This window comes from Melanaphis sacchari, unplaced genomic scaffold, assembly GCF_002803265.2.
Source record: "Melanaphis sacchari strain LSU unplaced genomic scaffold, SCAv2.0 Contig108_pilon_pilon, whole genome shotgun sequence".
Classification (NCBI taxonomy): domain Eukaryota; kingdom Metazoa; phylum Arthropoda; class Insecta; order Hemiptera; family Aphididae; genus Melanaphis; species Melanaphis sacchari.
In genome coordinates, this window is record NW_020270415.1 from 475,870 (window position 1) to 491,448 (window position 15,579).

The 15,579-nt window shown below is 29.3% G+C and overlaps 2 protein-coding genes across 2 annotated transcripts; both read left to right on the forward strand.

The window, feature by feature from the left end:
• Positions 1–1,401: 1,401 nt before the first annotated feature.
• Positions 1,402–5,158, forward strand: LOC112603454 (prostaglandin G/H synthase 2-like). The gene is made up of 8 exons (XM_025352010.1): positions 1,402–1,432; positions 1,582–1,734; positions 1,890–2,021; positions 2,659–2,781; positions 2,919–3,070; positions 3,163–3,348; positions 3,666–4,015; positions 4,642–5,158. The coding sequence occupies exons 1-8, from the start codon at positions 1,402–1,404 to the stop codon at positions 5,156–5,158; spliced, it is 1,644 nt and encodes a 547-aa protein (XP_025207795.1).
• A 5,640-nt stretch (positions 5,159–10,798) lies between these two features.
• Positions 10,799–15,371, forward strand: LOC112603455 (prostaglandin G/H synthase 2-like). Its single transcript, XM_025352011.1, has 9 exons — positions 10,799–10,838; positions 11,081–11,158; positions 11,236–11,388; positions 11,515–11,646; positions 12,123–12,245; positions 12,381–12,532; positions 13,383–13,580; positions 13,856–14,238; positions 14,879–15,371. The coding sequence occupies exons 1-9, from the start codon at positions 10,799–10,801 to the stop codon at positions 15,369–15,371; spliced, it is 1,752 nt and encodes a 583-aa protein (XP_025207796.1).
• The last annotated feature ends 208 nt before the right edge of the window (positions 15,372–15,579 follow it).

Here is a 15,579-nt window from a genome sequence, read left to right on the forward strand (position 1 = left end):
TTAATACAATTTAGTGAATTTACACAGACATTTTTTTTTTTTATTTATAAGATAAAAATTAATAAAATATAAGGTATATCTCGAAACTGGTCGCTAGTATTGAGCATAATACACAATATTTTATTCGACACAAGGAAATAAAATAAAATATACCAATAATTATTGACGTTCAAATAATCGTTTGTTCTAGAAACTGAAAAAAAAAATTTAAAAATAAAAATCATTATGTTGAACGCAAATATTTACGTAATCAGTACTATATTTTAATGGAATACAACTTATCCATTATTGATTAATAAAACGTAGGTATATGGAGAAAAATTAATATTCTCCTGAAACAAAAATATTTTGTATATTATGGTGATTGCGTATTGATACAATTTTAGACATTTAATGACAATCCCCAGTGTTTTAATATATAGTATAATATTATTAGCTTTTAGCTATATAATGTACTTCTATATATTATTATTTTGTTTTTTTATTCTATTATATAATATTATGTCTTTCCTGCGGTGTCAACCTAACAATTAAACACATCATGACCGAGTGTTACACATACCGCGACGCAAGGGACGGCAACCAATTATCGGAAGACCTATTTGAATGCCTTGGACCTAACCTGCCAGTCTCCAACATAATCGCCTTCCTTCAATAAACTGGACTGTTCAAATTAATTTAAGCTTCCTCTTTCATTGTATAATATACTAAATTTATAACCCCCCTTTTTTTTTGTCTTCTCTTATGATCTACCTCCCAATACATAACATTCTGTAATTTATATATATCGCCCAATGGCCCTGATGCCGAGTGTTTATCTATTTTTAATAAAAAAAAATATACATATACATATAACTATTATGTTTTGTTACACGTGACTACGGTATTGTTTATTATAATACATCCTTGGTTCGATTGAGACTTTATTATATCATTGTATTTTCGTTATTGCTACAGCGAGCATACACGCGTTTAAATAATACCGATCTGTTATATTTTCAGTTCATATTATTACAAATACTTACGATTCAAGTTTATTAAGACATTGATCATGTTGTTTCCCTTCAACTATGTTAAAATGTTGAAAACGTTTTGTAAGTACAGAATATATTTATTATAACATTTCGTAATGATATTATGAAGCTGTACAACGGCGCTACTATAATATAAGTTTCGAAAAACGAATGAGCCTGCGCGCAAATATTTTTAATGAAGTCTCGAGTACGAATTGTTTCTAATATTTTGCGAGTTGCTACCGAAATCACGGACGCCAGCCTAGTCCGTGTCACCGCAATTTGCTGTCACTGCATTTTATTCGTTGTACGTGAAAATTAATACGTCGTTTTGTTTTCAGTCAAATCTCCGTATTGGATCATAGCGCTGTTTTTTGTATCAATGATTATGACCGTTTCATACGAAAGCTATAGAAAAAGTGAGTACATTCCCGAAAAACGAGTCATCTTCAAGACAATAACAACTAAAAAATATTTTTTCAAAACAAAATTAGGCCATGCATCTTATTTGACGTTTAATTTACGCGTGAGTCCTATTATTGACATGACATACTGTTCTGCGTTTTAGATAAAGTAAGAGAGATTTACGAGAAACAACTAAAGATATGTAACGCATTTGACAATCATCGATGCGAAAACGGTGGGCTACTAGAATACAGTGAGGCAAAGGGTTTTACATGCAAGTGCCCTCGAAACTACATTGGAAAAACCTGCGAGGAACGTACGTATATTTATTGTACATTAACGTGAAATGACCAAAAAAAAAAAAAAAAATAAAAAAAATATCGGTTCCTACGCAAATGTTGCAATTATTTACAACTTTGTAATGATATGATAAAATTTATTAAATTTCATAATATCTTTTTCAATTCGCAGTGAAACCCGTCACATTCATTTCGATGATATTGTCGTGGATCCGACAATTAGACGTAGAATTTGGCATGCCAACGAATTGGTGGCATTTAATTCCTTTTACTTCAGAGCGTCAGTTGGCATACGTTTACGCTTGTAAGTAATATAATAATATAAAAGATAATGTTAGATTTGTTGGCATAATTTTTATACAATAACTAGAAAAATTGACGTTAAGAATTATGATATTTAAGGTATATATTTTAATTTTATATTAAAATATGAAACGAAATTTAATTGTCCAAAATAATTTTGGATTATTTAGAGTTAACTTTATTCAATTTTGAAAAATAATAAATATATTATTATATCAGAATGACGAGTACTCATAATCAATACAAAATTCTTTCATCTGTCGAATTAACATAATATAAAATTAACAACAATTCATTAACATGCAGTCGATTGAGTTTCAATAATAGCTAAATAAAATATTATTTTGGTTTTTGTAAAAAATTACTATTTTTTAAATAGTAATTTAAAAAATAGTAAAAAAAAAATAAAATACTAATTTTTTTTTTTTTTTTTATTAATTAGCGTACTCATTTTAATTTGGTATGCTTAAATCGTTTTAAAACAGTTTTTTAAATGTAATAGAAAATACCTCTAACAATATAGTATTCTGTTATAATATCATATTATTCATATTACGTGTCATGTATTCAAGTAATGGATTTTGTATTTTATTTGAATTAGTTACTGCAATCACATAATTCATTTATTTTTATATTAGTCCATCAGAGTGTATTGAAAAGCTTGGAAGACGCATTTTATGATTCCGACAACGATACAAACGGACACAACATCAACGGGAGAATATTACCACGTTCGCGTCCATTGATGTGTCCAAACAACAGTAAATATTCTCTCGCTACATATAATAATCTAAAATAAACTGATTGATTTCATAAACGTATAATCTTGAATAAGAGTATTATTGTCGTTTATCAACGTATTCGGATGCAGTGTTATCAATACTTTAATTTTTTGCAGACAATTTACCGCCGCTTAATTTATTGTACACCGACATCTTTGAACGCCAATCTGGCCAGTTCAAACCGGATTTGGAAAACCGCAATTTACTATTTCAAGCCTTCTACCAATACTTTATTTTACAATTTTTCGACTCTGATTCCAAATTAACGGTTTGTAATACAATAATATCATAAATAACGTACGCGTTAAAAAGAACATTATAAGCAAAAAATTCACGTTGTGTTTACTGTTTATGTAATAGATAACGGCTTCCCAATTATATGGCAGAGACTCAGTTACAGAAAAATCTTTGAGATCGTTCTCCGATGGTAAACTTAAGACACAGTACATTAATAACGAACATTATGCGCTATACACGTCACCCAAAATACACTCGAACGTACATCGACGAGAATATCTCAAATCGACGGATGGCATTTCGACCATGGTGAGTAACTTTATTTGAATTTTGCCATTAACTCAGATAAAATTGTTCTTAATCTTTATAAATTATAAACAGAATAGCTTAATTATTTAAAACTATACAGGGTAAGTTATCATGAAAGTTAGGTAACTTTAACAGTATTAACATTTTTCAAAATTTTTTTTGTGTAATGATTTCAAATTAATGAAAAAAATAAAATAAAAATATTATCAAAGTCGTTAATATTCTAAGATTTATTGAGGTTCAAGTGATTACTGTAAAATAATTCACCGGTCATACTTATTTTTGTGTAATATTTAAACGGAATGTCACAACCGAAGATTTCAAGCATGAACCCGATGCTTTTCGCGGTGTCAACACTTTGGGTGCGTGAACACAACCGCGTTTGTGACATGCTGTCACTGGTATCGTCACCCAGTTGGACAGACGAACAGATCTATAAGACGGCCAGAAAAATTGTTACTAGCCAGATGATGGTAGTAATGATGAACGAAATTTTAAAAGTGCAAACAGGACATCGGTATTCAATCAAGTTCAGACCGGAAGCTTATCACCACCGAATACAAAACATCAGTAGCTCCGCCATGCCAATTGAACTAATTTTGATGATGGCCGTATCAAATTTACCGGAACAGTTCAATGGAAATCCAATATCTAGGGGTGACAACAGGTAAGTTCGCAATTTTTCGTGGAAACACTTACAGTTTAAAATACAATGTATACAGGATGTATATAACATATTGTATACATTCATGTTATTTTTAAACAAAATATCGTTTAAACTGTTTAAAGCAGGTATTCATAATACTATAGTATGCTGTATAATTAAATAATACAAGCATATGGTATTAGAATAAAAAGTTATTTTCAAGTACAATACTAAGAAAATTACACTATAGGTAAATTGTTCAAGTAAAGTAATTAATTAAAAATATTACAAGCAGTATCTTCACTATACCTGTCGGTAACAGCCTACGATCCTACAAACTTTTTAATTCGCAGTCACAATATCTACGTGTGGTCACGACGTCAAATAAAAAATATAGTTCATCATTAAACTTTAAGAAATATATGTTTTTCTAAGTGTAATAATACGCAATGCGTTTTAAATTACGTATATACATTATCCCGTTTAAAAATTCTTTAGAATAAAACCTACATTAGAGTGTTTAGTACCGGTGTGATTGGGCTAGAGCAGGTGCTCCAAGTCACATGAATTAAACCGATTTCGATGTTATAATATAAATATATATGTATCTTGTATATGTATTTAAATCAATCTGTAAATACTTTTAGACAAGTGTTGGATGTGGGTTTAAAAAATACGCTGCAGTTCATGATCAGCCAACCTATGGGCAGGCTAACAGCTCACAACGACGGATCCGTGACGCGACCGTTGACTGAGATCTTGATGAAGCTTTCCCGAGAACATTCTGTGCAGAGTTTTAATAACTATCGGAGACGATTTGGGCTACCTAAATACGACAGCTTTTACCATCTGACCAATAACTGGAAAACCGCTAATGGATTAAACTATTTGTACAAAAACGTAGATGACGTGGATTTGTTGACCGGCGTGATGACAGAAAGATCGAGAATCGGGTCGCTGCCCACCTCCACAATCGTGACACACAGTTTCATTGTAAATGCTATTTTAACCAATGGCCTTACAAGTGAACATTCGTGGAAATCAGATACGTTCGGAGGAGAGCAATTTTTCGATATGGTAAAGTCCACAACATTGAGGTCGTTAGTATGTCGGAACTTGATCGACTATTGCGACGGGTTAAATGTCGGTCTTTACACAAAATAAGTGTACCTATATAATATTATTGTATTTATGAGCGTTTAATAAACATCGTTTTGATAACCAATACGCATTATGTTAAATATAATATTTTTCTAGTAGTTATTTTTTGATTTTTTTTTGATGTGAAACATCTTATGGCGCGGTACAGTAGTGAGACCGACTATGGCGTGGCGACGCCCCACTCGTAGCTCGTCGGCTCAATTTTCCGAAGCTCGCCGATTTCCTCTCTATGTGCCCAGTATCGGATTATCTATGTTTATACGATTTATAAACGTATAATATTATGTACACCCATATTTTTATAATAACTTGATTGTATATTACGTTGATTATATTGTTCCGTGTATGTATATTGAATATTATGTTGTTTTAAAATAAACAAAAAATATTACAAATATAATGGAACGAGACAGTACACCGCCGCCAGAAAAAAGAATTAAATTTCAAGTTAACCATCATGCAGGTCGGAGTGAAATATCTCCGTCATGTGCTTTTGATGTTTATCCCGATTCACAATTTACTGATTCGAGCCAAGGGTTAGTTTGTTTATTTTAATAAGACTGATCTCTGTATAACTTCGTCATAATATTACAAGATAGTGAAGAAGTAAAATATTAATTAGATTAATAGATATTAGTTATAAATTATGTTTATGACTTAATATGGTTAGTCAACGAAATATGATAAGTGGTATTCGACGATGTGCATGTGCGTGTCGAAAAAATACTTTTGTTTAATAATTATATATCAATATATTAAATATATTATATTATATATGATATAAATATATTATAATATATTATTTATATATATTGTTTTATATCATAACAGTGCTCTTAGTAAAAAAGGTCGGCAACAACGATACAGGGAACAGCACCGTGAAGAACTAAAACAACTTGAAGCAGAAAGACGGAAACGTAAACAAAATAGTTTTATGATATTAATCTAGAAATTATTTCAGTCATCTTATTCACCATCTATTTTCAACATTATTACAAAAAAAAAATGTTGATGTTTCACATCTGCCAGGCGTCCCGCGACGGCTCAGGTTTTTTTCTGATTAATCAATTATTCTTTACACAACTTGTACAGGAATCGCTAATCTTTAATATTTTATTAGGTATTTGAATTATGTGTATTTTATATTATGGAAATTCGTTATAATATTGGGACTAAGAACCACCATCGTTATTATTATACTGGAACATTAACCACCGCGGGTTTTTTTTTTTTGTTATTACATTGTTATGTCTTATAGTGATATTTTTTATACGTTATACTATATCGGCTTTTATGCAAAGATAACTAAATTATTAATTTAGTATTTACCTACAGGTATTGGCAAAGCAGTATATACTTGTTGACATTTTGTGAGTAGCTGTGTAATTATTATTCTATTGTTATAAATAGCAATAGCTGCTATAATTAAAAATTGTTTTTAATATATAATAGTCAAAAAGTGTGTTGGTGCTTTATTATCATTAGTCTTGACAGTCGATCGCTATCAAATCAGATAAATTCGCGAACAGACCTTTTTAGCCATCTGTCGAAAATAACAATTTGCCATTTTACTGGTTACTGAGACCAATATATCGTCAAGATTAGCGCCAAAACCACCCGATTTTCATAAATATGTTTTAATTCAATAAAATTAATTGTTATATAATTTAAAAAATTAATACATAAAATAAGTAATCAAAAAATCTCGTGTACCTATTCATTTTTTTTTTTTTTATTTGTTTTTGGATAAAAACTTTCACTGTTTGATTCGAACATATTTGGTCCTTCGAAAATGAAGTTTGTGCAATTTCAGTTTGGTATCAACTAATGGAAGACATAAACGCCAAAATGAGATAAGAACATAAAAAAAACGTATCGTACGAAAGCGCCAAAAGCCTAGCTAGCTTAGGTAGACTATTTAAATTTAAAACTAAGTATATCGTTTAAAAACTCCAAACTTTTAATCTTAATCGACAAATTTATTATATGATTATGATAGATTGTTACAGACAGTGTGTGAGTAGACAGTGTGTGAGTAGTTTTGTGTTATACAACTAATTGTTACTACTTATTTCGTAAGCTTTCGTTAAAATAAGTTTTACAAAAACTATAACTAATAAATAAATTGCGTGTATTTTAGTTAAAGATCAAAAATATAGATTTATACGAGAAATGGTCAGTGGTAATGTGTCATTGAGGCGTACCATAAGAAATAATTGTACCTTGTACAATTTTTTTTTAATTTTTATTATTTTTTTTTTTAAATTTAAATTTTTATTTTTATTTTCTTAATACAATTATTTCAGACATCAGTGGCGGTTTTGGGGGTGAGACAAGTGAGGCGGTGCCTCATCCAAAAATTTTGGATACAGAATAACATATGTTGCATTAAAACAATTAGTTATTATTAAATTACTTTTTTATTTCTTTCATTTGTATAATTTATTATTAACAGTTAGAATTCTATCATAGTAAAATGACGAGGAAAAAAAAATTATATTTTAATATAAAAATTATTTTGTAGTATCAGTTAATGCGGGAGTACGGCCGTACGAGAACGGTACAATATAGGTTGTGACAGGCTAAACGTCACGATTTTTTTGTCCAGCGGTCGGCTGGTCTTATAACTTTCCGACCGTACCTGTAAGAGCGATCCGCTGCCGGTGCTTCTTATGTGCTGGTATATTTAGTATTACTAAATTATACGTAACCCGCACTGTACGCATAGCACATGCACTCCATAGGCGACGATTGAGGCGGCATATAAACATTGGCTCTGTGTTTCAGCCGAAGAAAATACACATAGGTATTTAATTGTTGAATTATCATCAGTATCAGCGACACTGCGTCAAAATCAGATAAACGATATAAAATAATTACAACCATAGGAGTCTTTGATTTGTATTTCATATTTTCGTTTATCAGTGCTGTCACAATTCAACTGATCAGTAATCACTTTTATTTTGTATTTGTCGACTCATAGACTGTAGTACTTCTGTAGTCTCGTATTCGCACAAATATGTATAATATTATTTATATTATAATATTGTATATATATATATTATATACGAGTATGTGCGTATTTGTGTGTATATTATATAACAATGTACGAAAAGAACCTCTACGTAGTATATTCTAGGCAATTGCAACAGTAGAAATTTAAAGCTGCTACTGGTTAATCTTTTCAGCGAGTTAAATATTTTTATATATAAATTTGTGTTTTTATTTCTAAATGTATGTAAACATTTAGTCGCCTCACTCAAAATTGAACCCTAAAACCGCCACTAGTACCAAGAGAAATAATTGTACATTGGGAGAAATTACTACAATAGTGAAATAAATCGTATGGAATATGTAAAAAAAATTGGATTAAAAATCAACTAATTAATTAAAATTATATTTATTTGTATGTATAATATCGACAATTTTTTATAAAATTGAAATATCAAACGAGACTTTTGGCGCTTATATTATATTATGTTGGGTATAACAGGTACGAGTATATAATATTAGATTGGCGCTTACGTTCTATACACATTTTGACGTAAGTGATATGTAATTTTAGTACCTTTAGCACTTATGTCATACAGCAGTATCAACGTTATTAAATGTCAATTAATTAAAAATCACAGGTAACTTGATATTATTAGAAAAGAGAACATTAATTTTATATTCTTTTTTTAATATCCAACTTATATTCTTTAAAAGTCAAACAACGCAATCGTGCAATATTCGAGTAGCAAGGCATCGAGGTCATTATGAAAATAAACTCTATATGTCACAAAAATCAAGCTAAGAACGTGGAAATCAGTTAAAAGTGTATAATATAATGAAAACGTTGTTTCTGAAGCTATATACCAAATCAAGCGTTGATTGTTAAAGTGGTCACCTTAAATTTGCCCGAAAATAGTGGAACCTTTAAGCAGTGATTCATGTTTTGTAATATTATTGAACATAGCAATAGATAATGCTGAACCAAATTAATTAAGTTTTTGTTTGGTTCAAATCCATACACCATAATAATCGCCAAAAGTAAAGTTAATCTTTTGAAGCTTTTTAAAAGCTATTAATAAAGGTTGAAGAGTTTCAATCTAAACAAATTTTAATAAGTTGATATTACAGAAATGTATCGTAATAAATAAAACAAAATAATATGTTTACCAAATTTTTAAACCGTTGCCATATTAGTACCACTTATTTTAAAGTCATTATTGATTTGATGGTGATATTACATTTTAAATAATAATTGTAGTTAATAAAATATCTAAATCATAAGATTAAAACTGCTTGCAGGTCATCGGTTCTAATATTTTATGAAACACATATTAAAACACAAACACAGAAGTGGTTAATAAAAAATTGTATGAGTTAGATTTGGGAAATCTTCAACCACAGTAGTTGGGATTAAAAATAATTATTAAAACTATTATGCATCATATAAACATTCTGGAAATAGTTCTCAAAATTTCATCACATGGATTAGAGCTTTTGAATATACTTTTTTATCACGACTTATCATAATGTTAATGTTTGGATTCTCCACTTTCCAGTATTGTCTCACAAATGCTATGTGACCCACGGGTTGCACAAGTAACATGTTTCACATATTAAAACATAATAGTTTATGAATAGATTAATTTCACCATGGCATATTGTGCAGCTGAATCAGTTAAAAATAAAAAAAAAAACCTTATTGCGTTTTATCCCTTTTGGCCAAAGCATATTTAAAGCATCGTCAAACAATTTGTCTACAATTTAATCATTGTATATAAAACGTTTTTCGTATGTTATAATATATGAGACTTGGACATTCGTTAACTTAAAAAAAAGACCAAACTAAAATCATAAGATAAAATCTTTTCGCCAACGTTTGTACAAAAAATGAAATGTATAATATATGGATCCATTTCTATTTTTTCACAAACAATGTCAATTACTTCATTGGGAAAAATTGATACACATTCTTTATCAATTAAAGATTGATCTGTAATTTGATTACAGACATAGTTTTCAAAAATAGTAATATAAAATAGTAATATAAAAGAAGCTAAAAAGATATAGGTAAAACAAAAGATAATTATAATTCTAACTTCTAAGTTAATAACTTTAAATGAGTATTTTGTTTCATTTTTGCTTTCCTTCTTGAATTACTGAGATAGAAAATATTATTATAAAAAAATGTGTATGATATTTCGGTACATAATACTTTATTATTAAAATGGAATGCAACTTATCCATTAATAAAACGTATAATGGAAAAAATGTATATTCCCCCGAAAAAAAAATATTTTGTATATTATTGTAATTTCGTATTGACACAACTTTAGAACTGTACTAATAACGCCTAGTCGTATATGATTTAATATAATATTATTAGCGATTGGCTAAATTATTTATTTATATAAATATATATTACTCTATTCTATTGTTTATTATAGTTATTACCTTATTAGTCATGACAACTGATATTATTTATTACAATACATTCCTGATTTGATTTTATCTTATATTTTATAAGCATTATATTTTTTTATTACTACAACGAATATAAACGCATTTTAATAAAACCGATCTGATACTTTATAATATTAATATTATTAGTTTATTCTATTATATAGTATTTTCGATTCATTAACATTGAACATGATTTCTTACAACTTTGTTGAAACTCTAAAGGCGTTTTGTAAGTATAGAATATTTTGTATAATCTTTAATGTATAATATGAAACTATACAGTGGCGCTAGTATCATAAAAATCCCGATAAATGGATAAGCCTACTCGCTAACAATGTCTCTTTTACGAACTGTTTTGAATGTACTGCGAGCAAAATTAAGGACTATTATAGGCTCACCGTGACACCGCGATTTGACGCCGCTGTATTTTATTCGTAGAATGAAAAAATTAATACATCGTTTTGTTTTTAGTCCATTCTCCAAGACGCGTCTTCTCGCTGATCGTGGTACTAATGGTTATCAACTTTTCATACAATAGTTATACCATAAGTGAGTGAAATACGGACAAACGAGCCGTTTTGAAAGACAATGAATGTTTATTGTTAATATACTACTCTGCATTTTAGATAAATCAAGAGTGATTAACGAGAAACAACTAAAAATATGTAACGGATTTGACAATCATCGGTGCGAAAACGGAGGACTATTAGAATACAGTGAGGCGATGGGTTTCACGTGCGTGTGTACTCACGGCTACATTGGGGAAACCTGCGAGAAGGGTGCGTATATTTATTGTACACTTGAGTGGTATAAATAATATCAGATTCTACGTACATTATGCAATTATATAAGAATTTATGGGGACTTGATTCATTAAATTTCATGATAATACTTTAAATTCACAGCAAAACCCATCACGTTCATAGAAATTATATTGTCGTGGATTCAACAATCGAACGTAAACTCGGGCAAACCAGCGAACTGGTGGCGTATCTTTCCTTTTAGTTCAGGGCGTCAGTTGGCAAACGTTTACGCTTGTAAGTAATACAATAATGTAAAAGATTAGGTTGGTTTTGGCTTAACTTTTAATAATATTATAACAAGAAAAATTTTACATAATATTTATATTTTTAAATATTAATTCTTTAATTTTAAGATATTACTATGTTAAATTTACGAGTACATAATATATTCAAAACAAACGTCATTCAACTATCCAATTAATATGATACAAAATAAATAGTACTTACTCATTAAAACGCAGTTGAACATTATGGTATAATAGAAGCAATAACTTAAGTTCAATCCTAATTAGCGTATTGATTTTAATTTCAGGTATACTTAAAACATTTAAAAACAGATTTAATACGTAATAGAAAACACCCCTCACATAATAGTAATCTATTATATTACCAAAATAATTGTGTCTTGTATTGAAGACATGTCTTTCATATTTTATTTAAATTATAGCTACAATAATCGCATAATTAATTTATTATTTTTATTTTTTTAGACCATCAAAATGTATTGAAAAGTTTAGAAGAGGCATACTATGTTACCGGAAACAATACAAACAGACACAACATTGACGGAAGAATATTACCCCGTTCGCGTCCATTGATGTGTCCAAACAACAGTAAATATTCTCTCACTACATTAATAATCTAAAATAAACTTAATGATCGCATAAACATAATATAGACCCGAATAAGAGTGTTATTGTCTTTTAAAACGTATTCGGACTCAGTTATTGATTTTTTACTTTTTTCAGGCAATTTACCACCACTTAATATATTGTACTCCAAAGTTTTTGAACGCAAATCTGGTCAGTTCCAACCGGATTTACAAAACCGCAATTTACTATTTCAAGCCTTCTATCAATACTTTATTTTACAATTTTTCGATTCTGATTCCAAATTAACGGTTTGTAACACAACAATATCATATACAACATATACATTAAAAACAGTGGTGAATTGGCAAATATATTAGTGGAGCGGTGGTATACGTACTATTAAAATATGTATATTCAACCCAAATTTTTTTTTCTTTCTGCGCTCGAATATTTTTTTTTTCACTATTCTTTATGCTAGAAAACATTGTATCATCACAATATTAACAATTCAAAACAGTTAAACATTTTTAAATAAAATTTTTTTTGGTATTCTTACAATTCATAGTTTTATAATAAATTAATAAATAAGTATATCTCAACCTATACACATAAGGAAAAACAACAATTCCATTTTGTAAATTCATAACGAATGCTCTAGCAGTCAACAATTAAATCTATAAAGTAATACATGATATTTAGGTACTCTTTGGAAATATAAACTTTTTTTTTAAATTAGTACCTATTTATCCTTTTTACTGTAAATTGTTATAAACAGATGATTCTTTTTAAAATTGTATTTTAATAAATGCATATATCAATGTATCTTTGTCGATAATTCAAATTATTAGTTTCTAATTTACTAAACTGAATGCTTTATAAAGATAATACAGCCTATACCTATTGATAAATAAAGAAAATAGTTCATTAAAACATTCTAACAATTTTTTCCTATGAACTAAAAAAGAAATTTTATTTAGTTTTCGAGTTATTTTAAGACAGTATACCCATAAATTGATATTTTACGTTGGATATACGCTAAAAATCTGCTGATTAGCTTACTGCGTATACCCGTGTATCCATACCAATATACCACTGCAGGTTAAAAAGAATACCATAAGCAATAAATTCACGTTGTGTTTTTATTGTCTACAACCATAGATAACGGCATCCCAATTATATGGCAGAGACAAAGCGTCGGAAAGATCATTAAGGTCGTTTTCTGATGGTAAACTCAAAACACTATACTTTAAAAAGGAACACTATGCGCTGTTCAAGACGCCCATTTCACACTCAAACGTATACCTAAAGGAATATCTGGATTCGACGTTCGTTTCATCGAATAGCATTTTGACCATGGTAAGTGACTTTATTTGAATTTTTTTATTAATCCAATTAAAATTATCCTTAATTTTTTTTTAAATATTTATAGAATAGCTGTTTTAATATTATACTGATGGATTATTATATTTAAAAAAACCTTTAACGGTTCTAAAATGTTTAATATAGCTTTATTAAATATTTAAAATAATTTTCAAAATTAACAATATTTTAAGATTTAGTGAGTGATAAGTAAAAACTGTAAAAAAAAAATCACTGATCATCATTTTTTACTTTTTTTTTTATGGAAATAGTTCAAGGGAATTTGGAAATCGAAAATTTTAAATCCAAGTCCGATGCTTTTTGTCGTTTCGACGATTTGGGTTCGGGAACATAATCGTGTTTGTGATATGTTGTTACGAATGCCGTTGCCTAAATGGACCGATGAACAAATCTACAGGACAGCCAGGAGAATCGTCACCGGCCAAATGATGTCAGTAATGATAAATGAAATTCTATACTTGTACACTGGACAGGCGTATCCGTTAAAGCTCAGACCAGAAGTTTATAAGCACCGAATCCAAAACATTAATAGTTCCAACACGCCAATTGAACTTATTTTAATGATGGCTGTTTCCAGTCTACCGGAGCAATTTAACGGGAATCCTATAGGTTCATTGTTTTTTGGTGACAACGGGTAAGTTCGCAACTTTTATTGGAAAAATTCGCTATTAGAAATACATTTATTCGCCGATTTTTGCAGGATGTAGGTACTCATGTAATTAATATTTTGTAAAGATCATTAGGATATATTTATGTTTTAAATAAAATATTGTTTAAACTGTTTAAAAAACTAGTGGGCTTTGTTTAAAACAGGTACATTATATTAGAACAAAAAAGTTATTTTAAAATATAACAATTACACCATAGGCAAAGTGTTCAAGAATTAAATTAAATATATCATATGCAATATTCTACACTCGGAATACTATATACGATCCTATATGAACCATATAATTTGTAGTTACAATATCATCATTGTTAAAATATTCAAATAAATAATATAATTCGTCAGTAAACTTTAAGAAATGTATATGTTTTCTTTGCTTATTGCGTAATAAACTTCAAATTAAGTTAATAATAAAATTAACGCCGAATAGAAATCTTTTTAGTATAAAACCTACATTTGAGTTTTTAGAAGGAGTTTAAGTGGGCTAGAACAGGTGCTCCAAGTCACATGGATTAAAACGATTTCGATGCAATATAAATAATAAATATATATATCTTTATATTTATTTATCTTGTAAGTATTCAAATTAATCTGTAAATAATTTTAGACAAGTGTTGGACGGAGGTTTAAAAAATACGTTACAATTTATGGTCAGTCAACCTATGGGTAAGGTAACAGCTCACAACGACGGACCGACGACGAAACCGTTGACTGAGTTTTTGTTGAAGTTGTCCCGAGAACACGCTGTACAGAGTTTTAATAATTATCGGAGACGATTTGGGCTACCTGCATATGATAGTTTTTATCAGTTGACCAAAAACTGGAAAACCGCTAATGAATTGAAAAATTTGTACAAAAGCGTCGATGACGTAGAGCTGTTAACTGGCATGTTAACAGAAAGTTCGAGAAGCGATTCGCTACCCACCTCTACAATCATGACACAGAGTTTTATTATTAATGCTATTTTAGTCAATAACCTTACGAACGATGTTTCATGGAATAAAGATACATATGGAGGAAAGCATATGTTTGACATGGTTAAGAAAACTACGTTGAAGACTTTAGTGTGTCGAAATTTGGACGGATGTGGCAACGGTTAAATGTCGGTCTTTACGCAAGATATAGGTATGCATAAAACGATAGTATTTTAAGTCTTCCGTTTAAACATCAGTTTAACAGCCAGGACACAGGTATATTAATTTAAATAATATTTTTCAGTTTTACGTGTGTACTCTTGGCGATTAGACGTACAGTGCCTCAACCCCCTGCCTTATCTTAGTAATTAAGCTAATCAAAATCATCGCTATC

Excerpts from the sequence above, each read along its gene's own strand:
- LOC112603454 (XM_025352010.1), top strand. The coding sequence starts at position 1,402 with ATGACCGTTTCATACGAAAGCTATAGAAAAA. Across the intron at positions 1,433-1,581 it reads ATACGAAAGCTATAGAAAAA|ATAAAGTAAGAGAGATTTAC; the intron begins GTGAGTACATTC and ends TCTGCGTTTTAG. Across the intron at positions 1,735-1,889 it reads TGGAAAAACCTGCGAGGAAC|TGAAACCCGTCACATTCATT; the intron begins GTACGTATATTT and ends TTCAATTCGCAG.
- LOC112603455 (XM_025352011.1), top strand. The coding sequence starts at position 10,799 with ATGATTTCTTACAACTTTGTTGAAACTCTAAAGGCGTTTT. Across the intron at positions 10,839-11,080 it reads TGAAACTCTAAAGGCGTTTT|TCCATTCTCCAAGACGCGTC; the intron begins GTAAGTATAGAA and ends TTTTGTTTTTAG. Across the intron at positions 12,533-13,382 it reads ATTCTGATTCCAAATTAACG|ATAACGGCATCCCAATTATA; the intron begins GTTTGTAACACA and ends CTACAACCATAG.